This window comes from Gigantopelta aegis, chromosome 7 (genome assembly GCF_016097555.1).
Source record: "Gigantopelta aegis isolate Gae_Host chromosome 7, Gae_host_genome, whole genome shotgun sequence".
NCBI lineage: Eukaryota > Metazoa > Mollusca > Gastropoda > Neomphalida > Peltospiridae > Gigantopelta > Gigantopelta aegis.
Window position 1 is genome coordinate 29419800 of NC_054705.1, and position 25198 is coordinate 29444997.

General features: G+C 41.1%; 1 protein-coding gene across 2 annotated transcripts; it reads left to right on the plus strand.

Annotated features, from left to right (window-relative positions):
- Window positions 1–976: 976 nt before the first annotated feature.
- Window positions 977–21809, plus strand: LOC121377299 (sulfotransferase family cytosolic 1B member 1-like). 2 transcript variants are annotated; one of them, XM_041505235.1, is made up of 6 exons: window positions 977–1069; window positions 15310–15484; window positions 16256–16579; window positions 18437–18540; window positions 19715–19883; window positions 20841–21809. In XM_041505235.1, the coding sequence occupies exons 1-6, from the start codon at window positions 992–994 to the stop codon at window positions 20951–20953; spliced, it is 963 nt and encodes a 320-aa protein (XP_041361169.1). In that variant the 5' UTR covers window positions 977–991; the 3' UTR covers window positions 20954–21809. The 2 variants fall into 2 exon arrangements, with proteins under 2 accessions (XP_041361169.1, XP_041361170.1); XM_041505236.1 differs by lacking the exon at window positions 977–1069 and adding an exon at window positions 13269–13329.
- Window positions 21810–25198: the final 3389 nt, after the last annotated feature.

Genomic DNA, 25198 nt, shown 5'->3' on the forward strand with positions numbered 1-25198 from the left:
AAAATCTGTGTGGTCCTTAACCATATGTCTGACGCCATATAACCGTAAATAAAATGTGTTGAGTGCGTCGTTAAATAAAACATTTCTTTCTACCATGTTCGATATTCACACACTACAGGAAGAAACCCGACAGCAACTGCAGCTTTGATTTCTAGTTTACGGTCACGGTGTTTACGTCTGCAGATTCTATCATTCATACTAAGTAAACAAATAAATTAATATATTAATATTTAATGTACAGAAGAAAACGGGGACCTTTCATAACTCATAATGATATATTTAGAACACCGCTATTATTTCGTACGCAATTGTAGTATTTAGTTTTACAGGTGTCTCACACGTATGCCAAGCACCATGGAAGGCCTACTTAACACAGCGGTGCTGAATGAAATGAACTTGTAAATATTGTTGCCCAGATATAATACATTTTTTTTTTTTTAAATGGACAAAAACACGCATTTTACACCACTGGCAGGTATTAACTGCTCTATCAAATGTTGGTGTCACTTCGAACTTTGACCCATCAAATGGGGTAGAGACGTAGCCCAGTGGTAAAGCGCCCGCTAGATGCGCGGTCGGTGTGGGATCGATCCCCGTCAGTGGGCCTATTGGGCTATTTCTCTTTCCAGCCAGGGCACCACGACTGGTATACCAAAAACCGTGGTATGTGCTATCCTGTCTGTGGGATGGTGCATCTAAAAGATCTCTTGCTGCTGAAAAAGAGTAGCCCATGTAGTGGTGTGCTCTAGTTGTGTTGTTAAACAAAACAAACTTTTTTCTTCATAGAAAGCCTATGATTAATAAATGAATGTGCTCTAGAGGTGTCGTTAAACTTGTAACAAACTTCTTCATAGAAATTCCTCTAAAAAGCCATATATTCGTCGTTGAAAATCCATACCGGACGCTAAAAATCCATATTTATTAAAAACATGTATATTGCTTCTCTTTCTGTGTTAACTAAACAGTGGATTCCGGGTCGTGGTTCGAGTATATGTTAGACTGGGAAGCAGCGATCGCCAATAATGCAACACAGCCCATTCTTGTACTGCGATACGAAGATATCAAAGAGGTGGGTATATAGCTTTCATTTCAAACTTGTCTTCCTTCTTATAGCCACGTTCCAGCCAGTGCTCCACAGCTGGTGTAACAAAGGCCGTGGTATGTACTATCCTGTCTGTGGGATGGTGCATATAAAAGATCCCTTGCTGCTAATCGAAAGGGAGTAGCCCATGAAGCGGGTTTCCTCTCTCAATATCTGTGTGGTCCTTAACCATATGTCCGATGCCATATAACCGTAAATAAAATGTGTTGAGTGCGTCGTTAAATAAAACATTTCCTTCCCATCAGATGTTACGGTGGCTTCAAACTTTGACCCAGCCAAAATGCTATCTACAGCGTTGAAAGAAAAACGTTTTGTGTGAAAATTAGTTCTAATAAAACATTTCATTTTCTCGCAAGTAGATTTCATGTGGAGACTTGGATGCTACTCTTTGTTCTACATATAACTGTTTGGCATGCTCGTCTGCTCATATCACCGTGTTTGTTTGTTTTGTTTTGTTTTGTTTAACGACACCACTAGATCACATTGATTTATTAATCATCGGCTATTGGGGTGTCAAACATATGGTCATTTTTGACATTCATATAGAGGAAACCCGCTACATTTTTTCATTAGTAGCAAGGGATCTTTTATATGCACCATCCCACAAACAGGATAGTACATACCACGGTCTTTGATATACCAGTCGTGGTGCACTGGCTGAAACGAGAAATAGCCTAACGAGGCCACCGACGGGGAACGATCCCAAACAGACCAAGCGAGCGCTTTACCAGTGAGCTACGTCCCGCCCCTTTTTTTGTTTTGTTTTACAAAATGTTAACACTATTCAAAACTTGAAAGATACATGTATACTCAACAAAATTAAACAAGGGCCGGTAGATATTTCCGCATTTTTCTTTTTATATACTCTTCAAAAAAGTAGGGGAACCTGAAATATTAATGTTAATATCAACTATTAGACCGAACATACGTTTTGACCACAGACATCCTAGTAAAGAACATTCAGGTCTGTTTATCAACACAATGAAACACATTTCATAGTTTGCACGTGCATCACGCAATTGTCCCGTACACGTGCGTGAGGTGTCATCCTCGATTTTGTCAATTTCCAGGAAGGTCGATTAATCACTGTGGAACATTATTTCTTTCAATCTTTATCATTCTGTTGATCATACAGTTGTTATCGTTTTGTTTTTAGTCATTTTTATTGTTTGAATTTGCGATTTACTGATAAAAAAACCCCGTCAACTTTCAAATAATTTCATTTCTGACTCCAATCGGCCTTCAAGATCTTTAGTGGTAATAAAACCTACTGTACTACTGAACTACCGGTTGTAATGTTTGCCCAATTAATTCACTATTATCATATAATCATTCCCCACAGCTAATATACCTTACAATTTTGGCAACTGTAAATTCTTATTAGAGTTCCCCTACTTTTTTTTAAGAGTATATATAGTACAAAATACGAGAAAAAAAAAATCATGTGCGAAATTTTTGCGTGCATGACTGCTGAAAATTTACTCAAATAACGTTCAGAATCATCTGTGACGAAACCTTGCTTACAATATATCACTAGCAAAAACCGTCGAAAGCGTTTACTAGATCTTGATTAATTTTGTTGAGTATAATTGGTGTAATAAGCCGTATGATAAATTGACCGCATTCTCCGTCGTATTGCATTATTCATTAAACTGTTGGACGTGACAGCCAAATTGACTTCTATTTTATAACTGTACTTCCGGAACGAATGCATGGTGTGAGTGTTGGGGATGCGCATCCCTTCCCTGAAAATCCAGTTTTTAACAAACATTTATATAGAGAACAATACATGAGTATTTATCTCACAATGAGTTGTTTTAAATTGTATCTAACGAGTTGTAAGATAAATGGTATCTAATAGACACGAATGTATTATTCTATTTCTTACATATCCTTACATTTATTGTACCACACCATGGGCGGATCTAACCTAATTTCAGCGATTGCTGAATGGCTTAAGGATGTTAACTCGAACAATGTTTTAAGTTGTAGCTAATCAGAGGCATTAGAAATAGCATTATGGCAATTAATATAAAACAGATCTATGAAAACATTGTAAATTTTTTCTCTTTTGTTCAAAAACAGAAATATAATAAAACATTTTGACAAGCCAAAGAAAAAGGAAAATTAAACAAATAATATTCCTCTAAGCTGAAAATAATTTTTAAAAATATGTTCACCCCACGTTAAAGCTGCCACAACTCCCAATTTTACAGATCTTTGTCTTGACTAAAATACAAACACAACTACACTTTTAAGTAACTGGTTTTCGTTTTCAACCTATACCTATGTACATGTACATGCTTATAAAACATTGAAACTTCTGGACTTGCTGCATGCTGTATAGTTTTGCCATGACTTTAGTTTGACTTTATTAAAATTGTAAGAAATTCTCGATACTAGCCCTTAGCAGGACTTAAATTACCACTTACAGCTGAATGGTGTGTAATGGATCGGATCGGTAAAGTTTTAACGTGCATATGTGCCACGAGAGCTTCACGCGGGGGGGGGGGGGGGGGGGGGGGGGTAAGTTTGAAGTGGGCGGAATTTGGAATAAATTTTTTAGTAAAGGTCTAAAAAGCCTAAGTCGACGGAGAATAACCTGCACCCCAATCATGTCCGGACTAAGAAATTAAATCCAAAAATATATTTGACTGCTCGGCCTAAAAGGTTTTAAGGTGATTTGAGCAATTGAACTGGCGCCAAAATGAAGTGCGTTGGACTATTTATGAAACAAATAAACATAAGAATTTTGAGCCACGGCCAAACAAATTTAAAGTCCAACTAAGCCCAAAAAAGGAGGTTACCTGTCCTAGGTAAGGTTGGCGTCTACGGTGAGGCGCTGAAGAGGGGCACCAACTTCCTGAAGTTGTGGGTTCGTAGGCAGGTCACAAGCTGAAGGTACTGGGCGCCGACGATGATCTTGATGATCCTGTGTACGATGTAATTGTCCATCTCGTTATAGAGGATCCCCTGTCTGTACAAGCCATCCTGGCGCAAGGTGACCACTAGAACCTGCCCGAGTCCCCGTAGATCCTTCGGGTGGATGGCGATCTGGTTGCCATCCGGGAACGTCTGGAAGTCGACCTCGTTGATCCCGCCTGGCAGTGTGTCGGGATCAGAGACGTCACCCACCACGTACTTAGAGTACTGGCTCTTGATCTTCCGTTTCGCGAGCTGCCAGTCGTCCCTGGCGGAAGCAGAAGGCCGCCTCTTGGCTGGTTGGTCCCCCGGGGGGGTCACGGCCTTCCGCTTGGCAACTCCAACATCCAAAGTCGCCGTCGCGGAGTCCCCCGTGGGGGGGGGGGGGGGGTCTCGACGCAGACGAACAACGGGCGGGAGCAGGTAACGCTCGCCGCGGTGCATTTGTTGGCTGCTCCACTTGCCGCATCTGTACAGTCGGTCCGGTTGGTTGGCGAGTCGCCTCCCGTCGATCCGTCCGGTCTAGTCGTGGTGGGGGCGGCGACGCAGACGGGACCGCCGCTGGCGGTTGAGCCACCAGCTTTGTCCCCGCCTGAACCGCCCCTGGCGCACGTTTCCTCTTCCTGGTTCCCTTCCTCTTGGCTGTAGCCGAGTCGCCATACACCAAGGTCACAGTCGCCCGTGACCCGGTGTACGCGACGCGGTACTCCAACAGTTTTCCGTAACTGGCGATCAGTCCCCCCAGGTGGGGGGGGGGGGGGGGGGGGTGGCAAGTTGAGAGCGCATGAAATGACGTCCAACTTCATCGCTGGTCAATCTGAGAGTGTAATGGGGGAGAAATTCAGTTGATTATTCTAAATGGATTAAATGCATGTTAAACGACATCCCCAAAGAAAGAAAGAACGCCTTTGGGTGTCAATCAGTGTAGGGATCACTGAAGTAATGTCAATAAACAGTTGCGTTAATATAGAGCTGTGAATAATTATACATTGTTTCAAACTTTACCATAACAAAATTTGAGCTGTGGTGAGAAAACATACTTATCGGGTCATTTTTTATTACTAACCTGTATACAAAATAAATAATAAATAATAATAATAAACACTTTAAAAGAAAAGCAACTTCAATATTCTCTAGTCCAAAATATATAAATTATGATGGAAAAAAACCTCTGGACATTGAAATACAGACTTTATGAAAAACACAATGGGGGTATAATCTGGACTAGAGGGGTATATTCTGGGCTAGCCTGTTTCATACCCCGGGGTATATTCTGGGCTAGTCTAGTTTATACCCCGGGGTATAAAACAGGCTAGCCCACTTTAACCCCGGGTATAGTTTGGCGGGGGTATATTTTGGTTATTACACTGGTCATCCTTATGGAGATGAGCTTTGGTCTATGTTTAAGGATATTTCACGGTTTTAACGACATAGAGTCTTGTTTAACTTTATTGTAATTGAAAATGTGTTACAGGTTTGTAGATTAACCAAACTTACTGACTATTTTCACGGACTGAATTATGGAAAAAAGAAAGAAATGTTTTATTTAACGACGCACTCAACACATTTTACTTACGGTTATATGGCGTCAGACATATGGTTAAGGACCACACAGATTTTGAGAGGAAACCCGCTGTCGCCACTTCATGGGCTACTCTTTCCGATTAGCAGCAAGGGATCTTTTATTTGCGCTTCCCACAGACAGGATAGCACTGAATTTAAGATCTGCGACTTTAAAGCATGTTGTATATGGAGAACTAGGAAGAAGGCCTAGACTGACAATATAACTGTTTGTTGAATAATTAATTCAGTCGTGGTATGGGCGACAGACAAATACATGACATATATAAGCAGTGGCTAATCCAAAAAATCCATTGGGGGGGGGGGGGGGAATGACATGAGGCGGAATGCCAAGGGAACTTTGGGGGAGGTTTGGAAGGGGATCATAAAAATTAAAATTAATATGTAATAAAATTATAACTGTCGCAAAATTTAGTTGGGGGGGGGGGCGGGCCCCCCTAGATCCGCCTCTGATAAGGTAGTGGGAAAATTAAGAGATATGATTGGGGAGCCATGGTCCCATGATAACACCCACCCAACCTTCTGTCTGGCAACTTCGGTGCCGATAGTAAGGATTTCGGAAAGTGTTCGCCCTTTGTAAATTTATATTGTGAATGATACCGATGTTTTGTTTAAAAATATTAAAGATAAACATTCTCATAAATGTGGTTATAATCATTTAAATCTGCTGTGGAATAAATGTTACAAATATTTCCATACATTTATTTATAAAATTTGACTCAAACTAATATGTGAATACAGGCCCGTGGGAACCGCAAGGTTGGGGTGTGACACAGCTCTCTCCACTCGAGGACGAGGGTTTTTTGTCCTACTTTATATAAATAAAGGTAAAAATATGGCTTTGTGCACCCCTCATACCCCCTCCCCCTACACACACTGGAAGTTGTGCCTACCCCCACTCCAGATATCGTTCCGTCAGGGCGTTGAATATAAACGCAAATATAACTGCCGCTTTGAATACAGTTTATGTTGTGTAAACAACAATTCAGTAACTGAAAAACACAACACTACATGCAGTGAACACGCTATAAAATCAAATTAAAACACAACACGAATTATATTATATAGTAGTATAATAAAATTATAAACGACTAATTCCGAACATTGCCGACAGTTTCCGAATATATACTAGCTACTATCTTACCTTATTTCTAAATGTTGGTCAACTAATATAGGTTGACTATACCAATTGAAATCCCATAGGCGACCATGTTAACGTTTGTGTTTTAAAACACTATATGCAATATATCAACCAAACTATGACCCATAAATATCAGTACTACAACCCCTACCTCAAAGTATTAACTGCAGAAAATGGTACCTTTCATGGCTCATTTTCGGTATAACCAGATGTTTTTACAACACACCTAGTTTCGCACAACATGTTAGTACTTTTTTTACATGTACCCCATACATGTTCCAAGCACAAGACTACTTGACACAGTGGTACTAGATGAATTAAAATTGTATACATATTTAGCCCAGATGAAACTATTTTTTTTTACAACCAACACACTCACATTTATAATCAACCACAGGACTTGTGGTGTTAACTTCTCTATCAAAAGTTCGCTGTACCTCGAACTTCAACCCAAGCGGAAATTAATTGGTTTAGTGCTACCTATATACATGTAGGTCACCCGTTTCCTGTCGTGTATCTCTTACCTAACATATGTAAGTAATTTTTATGTGCATCAAAATTAAAACTTAGAAGTGTTTAATTATAATGCTAATTAAGCCAGTCACTCTTCAACATTTTTGTATTACTCAAAAGAAAACTAGTTACAGTTAAAGGATGCAAGTTGTAAATGACCAACATATAGCTTTACGTGTCAGTGGCGTGGGGTTTGTGAGTCATGTTAGGATTGCAAGACAGATCAATATATAAGATGGGGTGGGGGTGGGGGTGGGGGTGGGAGTGCACCTCACTCTAGCTACGTACACCCCCAAAAAGAAGAACAGAAACAAAAACAAAAACCCCCAATCCCCCCAAATAACAATAAAAAAATTAGCAAAAAACTCCACGCCCCGCCCCCCACCCCCAAACAAAAACAACCGTCCCACAAAAAAGCAACCCTACAACAACAAAACAACAACAAAACAACAACACCACCACCACAACAACAACAACAACAAAACAAAATCCAACAACTAGAAACATCTACTCTTCGCATTACATATATTGAAATAAGTAACTCCAGATGGTGTCCAACAACACATGGTACGAATAATTATCGTTCCGCAAAGTTTTCATTCCATATTTTCGATATCCCATTACCTGAGGTTAAAAATAAAGCCCGTAATAAATGTCACAATAATGAATAACGAGCCGAGACGTGTATCATAAGATTACTGATGAGATAGAAGTTTATGAATATCAGACATGATGTAAGAAATAAAGAATGCTTGCTCCAAGTTCTCGCATATCTGGACGTCAACATTTTTTTTTTTTAATTTTATGGGGAATGATTAATTTCTTCCCTAGCTCTATAGAAAAACATTTATATTTGAGTAAGAACAGTCTTAGCAATTTTTTTTACCAAGTGGTCACTGTATCATTCATTAGTTGAAAATATTTAATATAATAATTTTTGTATTATTATTATTATTATTATTATTATTATTATTTAAATCCTCTCGTCTCCAGCAACAGATGTAATATATAGTAATTTAATAAAACATCTACTTCCCGCAGTATTACAGAACATTAATAAACTATAATACAACTGATAGGAAACTAATCACATGTATACAATTGTTATCAGCTATGTTGCGTTCTGTTACATGTGTGTGTATGTGCGTGTATGCTTTTTTAATGTTAAAACTGTCTTGCTGTCCTGTTTTACTTATATCTCTCTCTCTCTGGGCCAATAAAAATAAATAAAAAATTCTTCCCTAACTTAGTTAAAAAGTGTAATGGGTCCACCTGCCCGAGTCCCCGTAGATCCTTCGGGTAGATGGCGATCTGGTTGCCATCCGGGAACGTCTGGAAGTCGACCTCGTTGATCCCGCCTGGCAGTGTGTCGGGATCAGAGACGTCACCCACCACGTACTTAGAGTACTGGCTCTTGATCTTCCGTTTCGCGAGCTGCCAGTCGTCCCTGGCGGAAGCAGAAGGCCGCCTCTTGGCTGGTTGGTCCCCCGGGGGGGTCACGGCCTTCCGCTTGGCAACTCCAACATCCAAAGTCGCCGTCGCGGAGTCCCCCGTGGGGGGGGGGGGGGGGGGGTCTCGACGCAGACGAACAACGGGCGGGAGCAGGTAACGCTCGCCGCGGTGCATTTGTTGCCTGCTCCACTTGCCGCATCTGTACAGTCGGTCCGGTTGGTTGGCGAGTCGCCTCCCGTCGATCCGTCCGGTCTAGTCGTGGTGGGGGCGGCGACGCAGACGGGACCGCCGCTGACGGTTGAGCCACCAGCTTTGTCCCCGCCTGAACCGCCCCTGGCGCACGTTTCCTCTTCCTGGTTCCCTTCCTCTTGGCTGTAGCCGAGTCGCCATACACCAAGGTCACAGTCGCCCGTGACCCGGTGTACGCGACGCGGTACTCCAACAGTTTTCCGTAACTGGCGATCAGTCCCCCCAGGTGGGAGGGAGGGGGAGGGGTGGGGGGGTGGGTGTAGCGGATGGGAGGGGTGGGGGGTGGCAAGTTGAGAGCGCATGAAATGACGTCCAACTTCATCGCTGGTCAATCTGAGAGTGTAATGGGGGAGAAATTCAGTTGATTATTCTAAATGGATTAAATGCATGTTAAACGACATCCCCAAACAAAGAAAGAACGCCTTTGGGTGTCAATCAGTGAAGGGATCACTGAAGTAATGTCAATAAACAGTTGCGTTAATATAGAGCTGTGAATAATTATACATTGTTTCAAACTTTACCATAACAAAATTTGAGCTGTGGTGAGAAAACATACTTATCGGGTCATTTTTTATTACTAACCTGTATACAAAATAAATAATAAATAATAATAATAAACACTTTAAAAGAAAAGCAACTTCAATATTCTCTAGTCCAAAATATATAAATTATGATGGAAAAAAACCTCTGGACATTGAAATACAGACTTTATGAAAAACACAATGGGGGTATAATCTGGACTAGAGGGGTATATTCTGGGCTAGCCTATTTCATACCCCGGGGTATATTCTGGGCTAGTCTAGTTTATACCCCGGGGTATAAAATAGGCTAGCCCACTTTAACCCCGGGTATAGTTTGGCGGGGGTATATTTTGGGCTATTACACTGGTCATCCTTATGGAGACGAGCTTTGGTCTATGTTTAAGGATATTTCACGGTTTTAACGACATAGACTCTTGTTTAACTTTATTGTAATTGAAAATGTGTTACAGGTTTGTAGATTAACCAAACTTACTGACTATTTTCACGGACTGAATTATGGAAAAAAGAAAGAAATGTTTTATTTAACGACGCACTCAACACATTTTACTTACGGTTATATGGCGTCAGACATATGGTTAAGGACCACACAGATTTTGAGAGGAAACCCGCTGTCGCCACTTCATGGGCTACTCTTTCCGATTAGCAGCAAGGGATCTTTTATTTGCGCTTCCTACAGACAGGATAGCACTGAATTTAAGATCTGCGACTTTAAAGCATGTTGTATATGGAGAACTAGGAAGAAGGCCTAGACTCTGACAATATAACTGTTTGTTGAATAATTAATTCAGTCGTGTTATGGGCGACAGACAAATACATGGCATATATAAGCAGTGGCTAATCCAAAAAATCCATTGGGGGGGGGGGGGGGGGGCAATGACATGAGGCGGAATGCCAAGGGAACTTTGGGGGAGGTTTGGAAGGGGATCATAAAAATTAAAATTAATATGTAATAAAATTATAACTGTCGCAAAATTTAGTTGGGGGGGGGGGGCGGGCCCCTGTGGCCCCCCTAGATCCGCCTCTGATAAGGTAGTGGGAAAATTAAGAGATATGATTGGGGAGCCATGGTCCCATGATAACACCCACCCAACCTTCTGTCTGGCAACTTCGGTGCCGATAGTAAGGATTTCGGAAAGTGTTCGCCCTTTGTAAATTTATATTGTGATTGATACCGATGTTTTGTTTAAAAATATTAAAGATAAACATTCTCATAAATGTGGTTATAATCATTTAAATCTGCTGTGGAATAAATGTTACAAATATTTCCATACATTTATTTATAAAATTTGACTCAAACTAATATGTGAATACAGGCCCGTGGGAACCGCAAGGTTGGGGTGTGACGCAGCTCTCTCCACTCGAGGACGAGGTTTTTTTGTCCTACTTTATATAAATAAAGGTAAAAATATGGCTTTGTGCACCCCTCATACCCCCTCCCCCTACACACACTGGAAGTTGTGCCTACCCCCACTCCAGATATCGTTCCGTCAGGGCGTTGAATATAAACGCAAATATAACTGCCGCTTTGAATACAGTTTATGTTGTGTAAATAACAATTCAGTAACTGAAAAACACAACACTACATGCAGTGAACACGCTATAAAATCAAATTAAAACACAACACGAATTATATTACTACTCAAAAGAATTTAAGGGTCAAAAATTTATAACCAAATAAGTTTCAGAGTGTATTAGATTGATGATGTAAACTACACCAACATTTTTATTTATTGTTCCATATTTACAAAAAAACACAAATAAACGTCACTGTATACAAGAAAGTCACATGACATGCTGTCAAAGTTGAAGGTTGTCAAACATGGATTTTACACATTAGAACATTCGTTTAATAGTGTGTGAATCCACCCCTGGCGCGAATACACTCGACACATCGTTGCCTCATGGTGTTGTTCAGACGTCTGAAGAACTCTTGGGGAATGGCCTGCCACTCTGCCATACGACGTTGACCCAGATCATGAAGGTTGGCCGGAGGGGCATGGTTATCCCGAACTCTCCTGCCTAATTCGTCCCAGGCGTGCTCTATTGGGGCCAAGTCAGGCGAATATGCTGGCCAATCCATCCTGGCGATACCTTGTTGTCTGAGAAAGTCCGTTACCACCCTGGCGCGGTGGGGTCTGGCATTGTCATCCTGCAGAACTGCCCCGCCGCCAATCTGCTGAAGGCCTGGGAGAACCAACGGCCGGATAATCTCATTCAGATAGCGGATTCCATTCAGATTGCCATCCACCACATAGAGGGGGTCCTGTGGTGGATAGAGATGCCGCCCCACACCATGACGCTGCCACCACCGAAACGGTGACGTTGTCTAACGTTAACGTCAGCGAAGCGCTCCACAGGACGTCTGTAGACACGAACCCGACCGTCGTTGAACTGGACTCATCAGTGAACATCACTCGACCCCACTGAACACGTTGCCACCGCAGATGAAGCGTGCACCAGTGACGTCTGGCCGTTCTGTGACGTGGTAGGAGTGGTGGTCGAACAGCCTGGCGACGGCAGCGTAGATTATTGGCTCTCAGACGATTGCGTATGGTTTGATCAGACACTCGAGTTCCAGTCGCAGTCCGCATATTGTCACGTAATCGGCGTGCAGTGGTTGTGCGTTGACGTAGAGCCATATTGGTGATGTAGCGGTCCTCTCTATTTGTAGTGCTTCGGGGTCTTCCCGAACGTGGACGATTTCGAACAGAATTCGTTGCTTGGTACCGTTGCCACAGTCGGCCAACGACACTCTGACTGACACCAAGTCTCAGAGCAACATTTCTTTGCGTATTGCCATCCTGAAGCCAAGCAATAGCCCTTCCTCGATCTTCGATAGTCAGTTGAAGTCGTACCATTGTCGAATTTGGAGTGTGCACCGTACACGAACGCAAGCTCCAATTATACGGAAATTCAGCATTGGGAACATGGAATACGCGTGCAAAGCGTGCAAATGAAGCGCTTTGTGAAAAAGCAAGTTATGGGCACTTAGCAGACCTTTCGCTTTCGCCCTAATTTACGTGCAAATGTAAGCATGTTTTCGCCATTAGAACTAGTCGACAGTGTCAATGACAGTGGATTTTAATTCATTTATGGGTTGCTTAGACCCACTTTCGTCAAAATGGAACAATACCATGCGTGACATTATGGTCTAGCTAATATAACTGACATTCAGAAAATAATGTCGAAAATATCGTCTGACCCTTAAATTCTTTTGAGTAGTATATAATAAAATTATAAACGACTACGAACATTGCCGACAGTTTCCGAATATATACTAGCTACTATCTTACCTTACTTCTAAATGTTGGTCAACTAATATAGGTTGGACTATACCAATTGAAATCCCATAGGCGACAATGTTAACATTTGTGTTTAAAAACACTATATGCAATATATCAACCAAACTATGACCCATAAATATCAGTACTACAACCCCTACCTCAAAGTATTAACTGCAGAAAATGGTACCTTTCATGGCTCATTTTCGGTATAACCAGATGTTTTTACAACACTCCTAGTTTCGCACAAAATGTTAGTACTTTTTTTTACATGTACCCCATACATGTTCCAAGCACAAGGCTACTTGACACAGTGGTACTAGATGAATTAAAATTGTATACATATTTAGCCCAGATGAAACTATTTTTTTTTTTACAACCAACACACTCACATTTATAATCAACCACAGGACTAGTAGTGTTAACTTCTCTATCAAAAGTTCGCTGCACCTCGAACTTCAACCCAAGCGGAAATTAATTGGTTTAGTGCTACCTATATACATGTAGGTCACCCGTTTCCTGTCGTGTATCGCTTACCTAACATATGTAAGTAATTTTTATATGCATCAAAATTAAAACTTAGAAGTGTTTCATTATAATGCTAATTAAGCCAGTCACTCTTCAACATTTTTGTATTACTCAAAAGAAAACTAGTTACAGTTAAAGGATGCAAGTTGTAAATGACCAACATATAGCTTTACGTGTCAGTGGCGTGGGGTTTGTGAGTCATGTTAGGATTGCAAGACAGATCAATATATAAGATGGGGTGGGGGTGGGGGTGGGGGTGGGAGTGCACCTCACTCTAGCTACGTACACCCCCAAAAAGAAGAACAGAAACAAAAACAAAAAACCCCAATCCCCCCAAATAATAACAATAAAAAAATTAGCAAAAAACTCCACGCCCCGCCCCCCACCCCCCAAACAAAAAACCCCCAACAGAAACAACCGTCCCACAAAAAAGCAACCCTACAACAACAAAACAACAACAACAACAAAACACCACCACCACCACCACCACAACAACAACAACAAAACAAAATCCAACAACTAGAAACATCTACTCTTCGCATTACATATATTGAAATAAGTAACTCCAGATGGTGTCCAACAACACATGGTACGAATAATTATCGTTCCGCAAAGTTTTCATTCCATATTTTCGATATCCCATTACCTGAGGTTAAAAATAAAGCCCGTAATAAATGTCACAATAATGAATAACGAGCCGAGACGTGTATCATAAGATTACTGATGAGATAGAAGTTTATGAATATCAGACATGATGTAAGAAATAAAGAATGTTTGCTCCAAGTTCTCGCATATCTGGACGTCAACATTTTTTTTTTTTAATTTTATGGGGAATGATTAATTTCTTCCCTAGCTCTATAGAAAAACATTTATATTTGAGTAAGAACAGTCTTAGCAATTTTTTTTACCAAGTGGTCACTGTATCATTCATTAGTTGAAAATATTTAATATAATAATTTTTATATTATTATTATTATTATTATTATTATTTAAATCCTCTCGTCTCCAGCAACAGATGTAATATATAGTAATTTAATAAAACATCTACTTCCCGCAGTATTACAGAACATTAATAAACTATAATACAACTGATAGGAAACTAATCACATGTATACAATTGTTATCAGCTATGTTGCGTGCTGTTACATGTGTGTGTATGTGCGTGTGTGCTTTTTTAATGTTAAAACTGTCTTGCTGTCCTGTTTTACTTATATCTCTCTCTCTCTGGGCCAATAAAATAAAAAAAAATCTTCCCTAGCTTAGTTAAAAATGTGTTTTGTGTAAAGACACCACTAGAGCACATTGATTTATTAACCATCGGCTATTATATGTCATACATTTGGTAATTCTGATATATAGGCTTACTTAGAGAGGAAACCCGCAAGTAGCAAAGAGTCCTTTATATGCACAATCCCACAGACAGGATAGCACATACCACGGCTTTTGATATACCAGTTTTCGTGTACTGGCTGGAACGAGAAATAGTGTAATGGGTCCATCGACGTGGATCGACCCTAAACCGACAGCGCATCAGGCGAGCGCTTTACCACTGGGCTACGTCCCGCCCACTTCCTGACTTGGATTATGGGGAACCATTTAAGTTATTGCCATGTTGAGGATTGATATTTATTCCTTTTTAATATTACTTTCATTTAAATTCATAAGCTAAGAGGAGCTAAAAATTACTCTCTTTGATATATGGGAGAGATAGGGAGCCATAATGGTAGCTCCCCTTAAACTGCGAGATCTGGCTCGTATGTGGGTAATTTCTGGCATGCTTCTATCAGAGAATTGTTCAAACACGCCTGTCGTGGGCACAACCTCTGACTTCGCCAGAGAGTTCTGGCTCGTAGTGATATGTAACGGCGATATGGCACTAAAGATGTCACTTGCTTAACAGCGACCTCTGGCGGATTAGTACCTGTACTGCGGTACCTCGATGTCATTATACCATTCCAATCCCCAGATCTTGATTCGATTAACGTGGTTCCGTTGCAGACGAGCGAGCGAGCGATGCCGCTCGTGAAGTACCGTGACGCTGGCGGGGATACGTTGCTCGTGCTGGAAGTGGACGGCTATCTCTACCCCAAGACGCCGGAAGAGGTGGTGCGAGGCATCAAGGATGTAACCATACGAGATGATGACGTCATGATTTGCGCCTACCCAAAGAGTGGCAAGTACCAGTTTATTATTTTTAAAGCTTCATTTTCATGTTTTCGAGACAACAAAAAACAACAACCATAATCGCGAAAAACGTCGAGGCGCTTTGGAGCCTAATATAGTTTTTCTTTCTGCCTCCCTATCTGACCTGCGTTTCTCTCTGTCTGCTTGTCTGCTTGTCTGCCTGTTTGTCTATCTGTTTGTCTGTCTGTCTGCCTGTTTGTCTATCTGTTTGTCTGTCTGTCTGCCTGTTTGTCTATCTATCTGTTTCTTAGTCTGTCTGCCTGTTTGTCTCTCTGTTGTCTGTCTACCTGCATATTTGTCTGCCTGCCTATCTGACTGAATGTCTGTTAGCATGTCTGTCTGTCGTTTGTACTCACTGGGTGTGGGAGATAACACGACTGAGTTCTATTACTGTGTTTTATCACCATGTACTCACTGGGTGTGGGAGATAACACGACTGAGTTCTATTACTGTGTTTTATCACCAGGTACTCACCGGATGTGGGAGATAACACGACTGACTCCTAGTATTGTGTATTATCACCAGGTACTCACTGGATGTGGGAGATAACACGACTGCTCCTAGTATTGTGTTTTATCACCAGGTACTCACTGGGTGTGGGAGATGACACGACTGAGTTCTATTACAGTGTTTTATTACCAGGTACTCACTGGGTGTGAGAGATAACACGACTGAGTTCTATTACAGTGTTTTATTACCAGGTACTCACTGGGTGTGAGAGATAACACGACTGAGTTCTATTACTGTGTTTTATCACCAGGAACTCACTGGGTGTGGGAGATAACACGCTGCATCCTGTCGGGGACAACCGATCTTGTCGTGGCGGAAAAAGACGAACTGCATCTGGAGTGTATTCCGAATTCCACCCTGGAAACGTTCGCCTCGCCGAGAATACTGAACTGTCATATCTGGTACCGACAACTGCCCGGGCAGTTCACGCAGAAGAACTGCAAGATCATCTTTGTGAGCAGAAACCCGAAAGACGTGGCGGTTTCGTTCTTCCACCACCACAAGAAGCTGACGCAGTATTACGAATATACCGGAAAGTGGGAAAACTACCTGCCGCTCTTTCTAAACGGACAGGGTATGTTGATACTGTTGAAACAGGCTTTGCAAAAGAAAAAAGAAAAAAGAAAAAAAAAAAAAAAAACCCCCACCAACAAACAACCACACCTCCCACCCCAAATAAAACCCACCAAAGAAAACAAACCACCCAAGAAATATCATAAATAAGCTTTAAAATAAGTGCATATATTAGTCCAGGGGCGTAGCGTGATCTTTGTATTTAGTTTTGCACCACCAGAAACCATATGTATAAACCTGTATGTTTGAGTTCTGGAAGCGGACCATTTGCTTCACGGGGGGGTGGGGTGGGGTGTGTGTGGGGGGGGGGGTGTCGTCTGGACCCCCGAACCCCCCCCCCCCCTCGCAGCCTACGCCTCTGATTACCGTAGCTTATATTATCTTACCGTATCTTATCTTATCTTATCTTATATTATATTATATGTACACACAGTCGCATGTGCAGGAGTTATGCGGGGGAGGAGGGAGTTCAGTCTCGGGGGAGGGGAATTCAGTCTCGGGGGAGCGAAGTCTATAGAGGGGTTCGATTCATTCTCCCCACACAAATATATTATACTGAAAAAAGAAAGATCGCTTTGAGCAGGGAGAAGGGATTTCGACCCCCGTAACCCAGTCTCTGCCCCGCCTGCTACACACGTGCCTTGCACATGCACGCATGTTCGTACGCAAAAGTCATCAAGGCATTCGTACGCACAAGTCAGCTAGGTTAGAGGATCACACATACGCGTACGAGACAGGGGGCAAGGGGAGGGCAGTCCTGGATCAAACCCACAAATTCGGGAAAAAATTATAAAGTTATTGGGCAAAATGTGCTAACCTGAGACCTTTTTACAATGTATTTCATGTAAAAATGTAAAAATGCGACCCTATATAGCTGTTTGGTAGTAATGGTAATATGATTAAATGTTGTTATTCAGATTCGAGCATTTTCGTTTAATTCGGACTAAAGCCAGTCTGCCACCCCCACCCGCACCCCCCAAAAATAACGGGAACCTGTATACCTATGGGATCACGTTAGCCACAATGTGGTTACCAGGCATAGGCATACCTACTTTACATGCCACCCCCCCCCCCCCCCCCCCCCCCGTTCTCGTATGCTTATGCTACCAGGGGATACCGTTGTAGCTACTCTGCAAGCATTCACAATAACGTACATTTAGTTATTAAGAGTGGTACTAACCGCATGTATTGTGACCATGACCGAGTGTTACATACCTTTAATACTGTAGGTAACACTATAGTAAATGACATCCGGCTGAGACAAATTTCAAAGTACCGGACACCCCTTATAACCGGACTTAAGGAGAATCGCTTTCTGAATTCTGCAGTAATCAAATTGATTCATTTATACCACGTGATTGAACAATAATTACGAGTCTGCGCAGAAAGGGGCGGAACGTAGCCCAGTGGTAAAGCGGCCGCTTGATGCGCGGTCAGTGGGCCCGTTGGGCAATTTGTCGCTCCATCCAGTGCGTCACGACTGGTATATCAAAGGCTGTGGTATGTGTCATCCTGTCTGAGGGATGGTTCATATAAAATATCCCTTGCTACTGATGTAAAAAATGTAGCGGAGTTCCTCTCTAAGGCTATATGTCGACATTAACAAATGTTTGACATCCAGTAGCCGATGATTAATAAAACAATGTGCTCTAGTTGTGTTGTTAAACAAAACAAATGTTTTTCTTCATAGAAAGCCTATGATTAATAAATTAATGTACTCTAGAGGTGTCGTTAAACTTCTTCATAGAAATTCCTCTAAAAAGCCATATATTCGACGTTGAAAATCCATACCGGACGCTAAAAATCCATATTTATTAAAAACATGTATATTGCTTCTCTTTCTGTGTTAACTAAACAGTGGATTCGGGGTCGTGGTTCGAGTATATGTTAGACTGGGAAGCAGCGATCGCCAATAATGCAACACAGCCCATTCTTGTACTGCGATACGAAGATATCGAAGAGGTGGGTACATAACTTTCATTTCAAACTTGTCTTCCTTCTTATAGCCACGTTCCAGCCAGTGCTCCACAACTGGTGTAATAAAGGTCGTGGTATGTACTATCCTGTCTGTGGGATGGTGCATATAAAAGATCCCTTGCTGCTAATCGAAAGGGAGCAGCCCATGAAGTGGCGACAGCGGGTTTCCTCTCTCAGTATCTGTGTGGTCCTTAACCATATGTCTGATGCCATATAACCGTAAATAAAATGTGTTGAGTGCGTCGTTAAATAAAACATTTCCTTCCCTCTTATAGCCAGTTTATGTTCATCACACTGTCATGTACAAACATCTCTGGCTGAACTTATCCCACTCATAATATATATGCACGTCAAAGTGGAGTCTGATAACAATGTTTGTTTTTGTTTAACGACACCACTAGAGCACATTGATTTATTAATCATTGGCTGTTGGATGTCAAACATATGGTCATTTTGACAGTCATAGAGAGGAAACCTGCTACATTTTTCCTTTAGTAACAAGGGATCTTTTATATGCACCATCCCACAGACAGGATAACACATACCACGGCCTTTGATATACCAGTCGTATCTGATAACAAAAGCAGGACAGAGAAATGGAACTAAGCAAGCGCCAAATCCCACTTACTAGGAAAACCTCACTAATAGCCTATATAGCATTAAGGAGTTAAAACGCAGTAGTCTATCACTATAAAAAAGTTTTTTTTATTTTTTTTTTAAATTATATATATATATTATTTTTTAACTAAGCAGAAGAATAATAAATAAAATAAACTAATTGTAAAAATTATTAGTACAATATTGATACAAGAAAACACCGTTATTGAAAATTCGTTTTAAAGCCTTTTTTAAAATATTAATTTTACCGGCCTTGATGGTGTCATTGTTAAGCCATCGGAAATAAAGCTGGTAGGTACTGGGTTCGCAGCCCGGTACCGGCTTCCATGCAGAGTGAGTTTTAACGATTCAGTGGTAGGTGTAAGACCACTACACCATCAGCTCTCTAACTAAGCACTATCCCACTGTCCTGGACAGACATCCCAGATAGCTAAGGTCTGTGTCCAGGATATCGTGCTTGAACCTTAATTGGATATAAACACGGAAATAAGTTGAAATGAAATGTCAATTTTTATGTAAATATTTGTACTTTGAACCCCAGAACCCCCAGAGAGAAGTGTCTAAGATCGCCAGGTTCCTGGACAAGGACTGCACTGCCGAGTTCCTGAGCCAGGTGTGTGACAAGTGTGATTTCCGTAACATGAAGCGGACAAAGGGCCACATCATCACCTCGCTCGACGACAAGAACGACTCGGTCATGTACAGGAAAGGTAAAGTTAAAGGGGCAGTCAGGTCAAGTATGACTCATTCATGAACAGGAAAGGTAAAGTTAAAAGGGTAGCCAGGTCAAGTATGACTCATTCATGAACAGGAAAGGTAAAGTTAAAGGGGCAGTCAGGTCAAGTATGACTCATTCATGTACAGAAAAGGTAAAGTTGAAGGGGCAGTCAGGTCAAGTATGACTCATTCATGAACAGGAAAGGTAAAGTTGAAGGGGCAGTCAGGTCAAGTATGACTCATTCATGAACAGGAAAGGTAAAGTTAAAGGGGCAGTCAGGTCAGATATAAGCCTTATTGATTGAAAACATATTTTATTGCATATAATATATATACACAAAAAGATTGTGCACACATTATCCAACTTACGAGGCCCTCTCTTAATTACAAACATTAATTTGTACAATAATGGCGACGGCAATTTTCAATCAATCAATCAATCAATCAACCACTCACTCACTCACTCGCTCACTCACTCACTCGCTCGCTCAATCACTCAAAGTAAATGTGTGTGAAAACGATTAATAAACAGAAAGGACAGAAAAGGAAAAGAGGTAGCAATAATCGATGATTTAACAGTCTTCATTGTAAACCTTTTAACATCTGAGACAGCCCACGACTACGGTTAGGTCTACGACAACTACGACTACGACTACTACTATATATGACGAACTACTACGACTTTTACCTTAAAATGTCATAAAATCTGCATTTTAATTTTTAAAAACAAATACTGTGTATTTTACAGTGAACCTTCTGAAGACCGGACCTTCTGTAAACCGGAATTCCCTCAAAATCGGACATTTCACAGAGTCCCTTTTTAAAAACCAGAACAGAACTTAACCTCTCTAAACCGGATCCCTCTTTAAACCGGACCCAACTTTACCTTTCACTGTATATTATAATGGATAAAACAAAATAACTGTGTCCATTTTCATCTTTCATTTTAGGCCAAGTGGGAGATTGGAAAAATTACTTTACAGTTGCACAGAATGAAGTTTTTGACCGAGTATTTGCGGAGAAAATGAAACAATCGTCAATGAAGTTCAAATACGAGCTATAACAAAGTGCAGTAAATGTTATCTCATTGTTATCTCACGACTGTTATTGCTCATTGTTGACGTTTAACTTTATATTTTATTATTTATCACGGGAAGTGTGCACAAAACGCCTAGCGTTTATATATTTACATATTTACAATCTTTATGTGATCTAAGATCAGGTTTAGCATAAAACACAGATTAGCACTTTTATTACATTTTTTAAACTTTCGACTATATATTTATATAAATAATTACTTTTATTGCATATTTTTAAGTTTCAAATTTATATTGTTTACCACCCGGTGTGTGTGCGTGGGTGCGTGCGTGTGTGTGTGTGTGTGTGTGTGTGTGCGTGCGTGTGCGTGTGTGTGTGTGTGCGTGCGTGTGTACACAGAAACTCCTATAAACCGGACATCCACGAGGCGAAGTACAGATACGAAACGGGCAGTTGTTGATAGCTAATTGTCTTTTGCGTAGCACCTTTTAAAAAAGTATTTATTAACAGAAGTGTGCTAGGATGCACGAAACGCCTGGCGATTATATGTTTACATATTTACAATCTTTATGTGATCAGGTTTAGCATAAAACACAGATAAGCACTTTTATTGCATATTTTTTACTTTATCACCCGGTGTGTGCATGTGCGTGCGTGCGCGTGTTGGTGCGTGCGGGTGCGTGCGTGCGTACGTGTGTACACAGAAACTCCTATTAACCGGACATCCACTGGGCCATGTACAGATTCGACGGAATAGCAGTTGTTGTAAGCTAATTGTCTTTTGCGTAGCACCTTTTAAAAAAGTATTTATTTACAGAAAAATTATGTTATTTACGCAGATATTCAGTTATTTATAATAAAGTACAATATATACACAGTGATGACAAATGTTGGCGTTTTTGTTTTGTTTTAGTGAATGCACAGTTTTAACGCATGAAGGAACACGTGTGTGAAAATTAGTTCTAATAAAACATTTCATTTTCTCGCAAGTAGATTTCATGTGGAGACTTGGATGCTACTCTTTGTTCTACATATAACTGTTTGGCATGCTCGTCTGATCATATCACATTATTTGTTTTGTTTTGCAAAATATTAACACTATTCAAAACTCGAAATATACATGTATACTCAACAAAATTAAATAAGGGCCGGTAGATATATCCGCATTATTTTTTTTAAAATACGAAAAAAAAAACCCCCATCATATGCGAATTTTTTGCGTGCATCACTGTTGAAAATATACTCAACGTTCAGAATCATCTGCAATGAAAACTTGCTGACAATTTATCACTAGCAAAAACTGACGAAAGCGTTTACTAGATCTTAATTAATTTTGTTGAGTATAATTGGTGTAAAAGGCCGTATGATAAATTGACCGCATTCTCCGTCGTATTGCATTATTCATTAAACTGTTGGACGTGTCAACCAAATTGACTTCTATTTTATAACTGTACTTCCGGAACGAATGCATGGTGTGAGTGTTGGGAATGCGCACCTTTCTAGGATACACAAGTCCCTGAAAATCCAGTTTTTAACAAACATTTATATAGAGAATAATACATGAGTGGACGTTAGATACCGTTTATCTCACGAGTTGTTTTAAAATGTATCTGACGAGCGAAAGCGAGTTTGATACGTTTTTAAACAACTAGTTGTAAGATAAATGGTATCTAACGGACACGAATGTATTATTCTATTTCTTACATATCCACAAAAAACCAGGTTTTAAGCAAATTTTAACATCTTTTTCGACTAAACGTTATTAACAGCCGTTGAACTTGTAGCTAACTTACGCGTCACATACCCATGATTGTCAGGTTAACTATATGTCACAATGTAATCGATTTCCATCGTGTAGTTTTTCATTAGATGTATGGCAGTGGTGACCTGGGCCCCGTTCCACGAAGCGATCTTAGTCCTAGGAGCAGCCAATCGTGTCTTAAAATTGTTAACACACGTACATGTGTAAACAAGTATATGTTATATATAAAAAAAACCGAATGGTGTTCAAAACGAACGGGTGTGCAAGAAAAGCTGCTTATGTTTTAGTGGGGGTTAGGTATGCAGTGTCGGTGGATCTACTCATTTTGTAGTGGGATATTTACTTCATGAATAACTACTAATACAATCAAAAATGAAGTAAACTCAACAAGCATTGTTCTTAGAGTTTTGTCATGTTTTGTCGTCATGCGACACTATAAATGAGGTTTAAAAAATCAAATGTAGAAATAATTGAATGCTGATACAATAAATACAAACTGTGTATCAACCATGTGTCCCATGTAACCATGTAATCAAAATAGAAGTTGATCGACCCTATGTTACGTGTAATTTGATTAGAACACACATTTTATTTTTTGCCAAAAAATATACATTTTGTAGGCATACATACATATTTATACTCTTCAAAAGAAGAAACGCAAAACCACATTGTCGTAACATTTGGAGAATTGATTTAATTACCGTCCGATAATTACCAAATGTTGCAGGATTGTTCACAATTCACTCTAGTCCATTGTGAGTAAGTGATAGGACACACCACCAAGGTCAAGGTCATCTGGCGTCAATACCGGGTGTGGCCTCCGCGTGTGTTGACAACTGCCTGGCACCGCCTGCCCATTGAAGCTACCAGAGTACGGATGACGTCCCGGGGGATGGTGGCCCACTCGGCCTGCAAGGCTGCTGCCAGCTCGGGCAGGGTCTGGGGCTGTGGTTGTCGCTGTCGGAGGCGTCGGTCCAACTCGTCCCATAGATGCTCAATTGGGTTCAAATCCGGTGATATCGATGGCCAAGGAAGGACATTAATGTTGTTGTTCTGTAGGAAAGCCGTTGTGAGACGTGCTGTGTGAGGCCTGGCGTTGTCATGTTGGAACACTGCGTTGGCGTTGGCCATAACTGGAACGATGTGTGGCCGGAGGATCTGGTCAATGTAGCCCTGTGCATTCAGGTTGCCCTGCACGTGGACCAGGTCAGTTCTGCCAGTGTGTGAGATGGCTGCCCACACCATGACACTACCCCCGCCGAATCTGTGCACTTCCTGCACGCAGTTTGCCGCATAACGTTCACCACGACGCCTATACACGCGACATCTTCCATCATGACGTCGGAGCAGAAATCGGGACTCGTCACTGAACCACACCTGTCTCCATCGCAGTTGAGGCCATTGTCGATGAATCGACGGTGTTGTGGTGTTAAGATGACACCTCGAACTGGACGTCTGGCACGAATTCCTACCTCACGTAGGCGGTTCCGTACGGTCTGGTCGGATATCCTGCGCAAACCTGATATTGCTGCGGCTGTGGAGGTGGCAGTAGTCAATCGTTCCCGAAGGTGGCGTACCCGGATGTAGCGGTCCTGCCCGGGGGTAGTGACCTGTGGTCGACCGGATCTAGGGAGGTCACGTGTTGATCCATGTTGCTGGTAACGGTCCCACAGTCTGGAGATGGTGCTTGGGGACACATGGAATGCCCTGGCAACGGCCGTTCTGGATTCGCCTGCGTCTAGTCGGCCGATGGCATTGTTTCTCTGCGGTTCACTGAGACGTGGCATGTCCTGGATTGTCAACTGTCGGCCAGATACAGAGGCCAGGCAAGCGAACACCCTGCACTTTTATACTGTCGGTGTTCATGTTGTACGTGCAGACAACGCACGTGCAGTGGTGACATGGTTTGCACGTGGCTGCGTTTTTGCGAATATTCACATTTTGGAACTTTATTGTACAGTAGCTGCGTTTTATCGAATGTAACCGTGGGAATGTGTTTGGGACATGCAATGACCTTATATTCACAAAGCATGAACCGGTAGGAAACATAAAATCGGAGTTATAACCCATTTGTACCCTTTTGCGTTTCTTTTTTTGAAGAGTATATATAAAATAATATAATGTGCACACTGCGGGGAATGGTATGTAGCACCGGGTTACAATCGATAAAATTCTATTGTGAATGGGTAATGCATGCATAGCAATAATATACAATAATAACATATGTCATGTATCAATGTTGTCTGTTCATGCGTGGTAGCAGTTTTCAAATATTTACACAATTTAATTAGCTGTTTTGAATTGTCGCTGGACAGTAGTTGCGTTAATTTAAATGTTGATGGTTTATTGTAATAAAAAGGTTTAATATATTTATCTCTTATGTTAATGAAGAAAGGACACACTACAAAAAAGTGATATTCGTCTTCTACTACATTCATTTTGCACAGACGACAAATTCTATTATTCCTGTCAATATTGTGGTATCTGCCCGTTTCTATAAAGAGATTA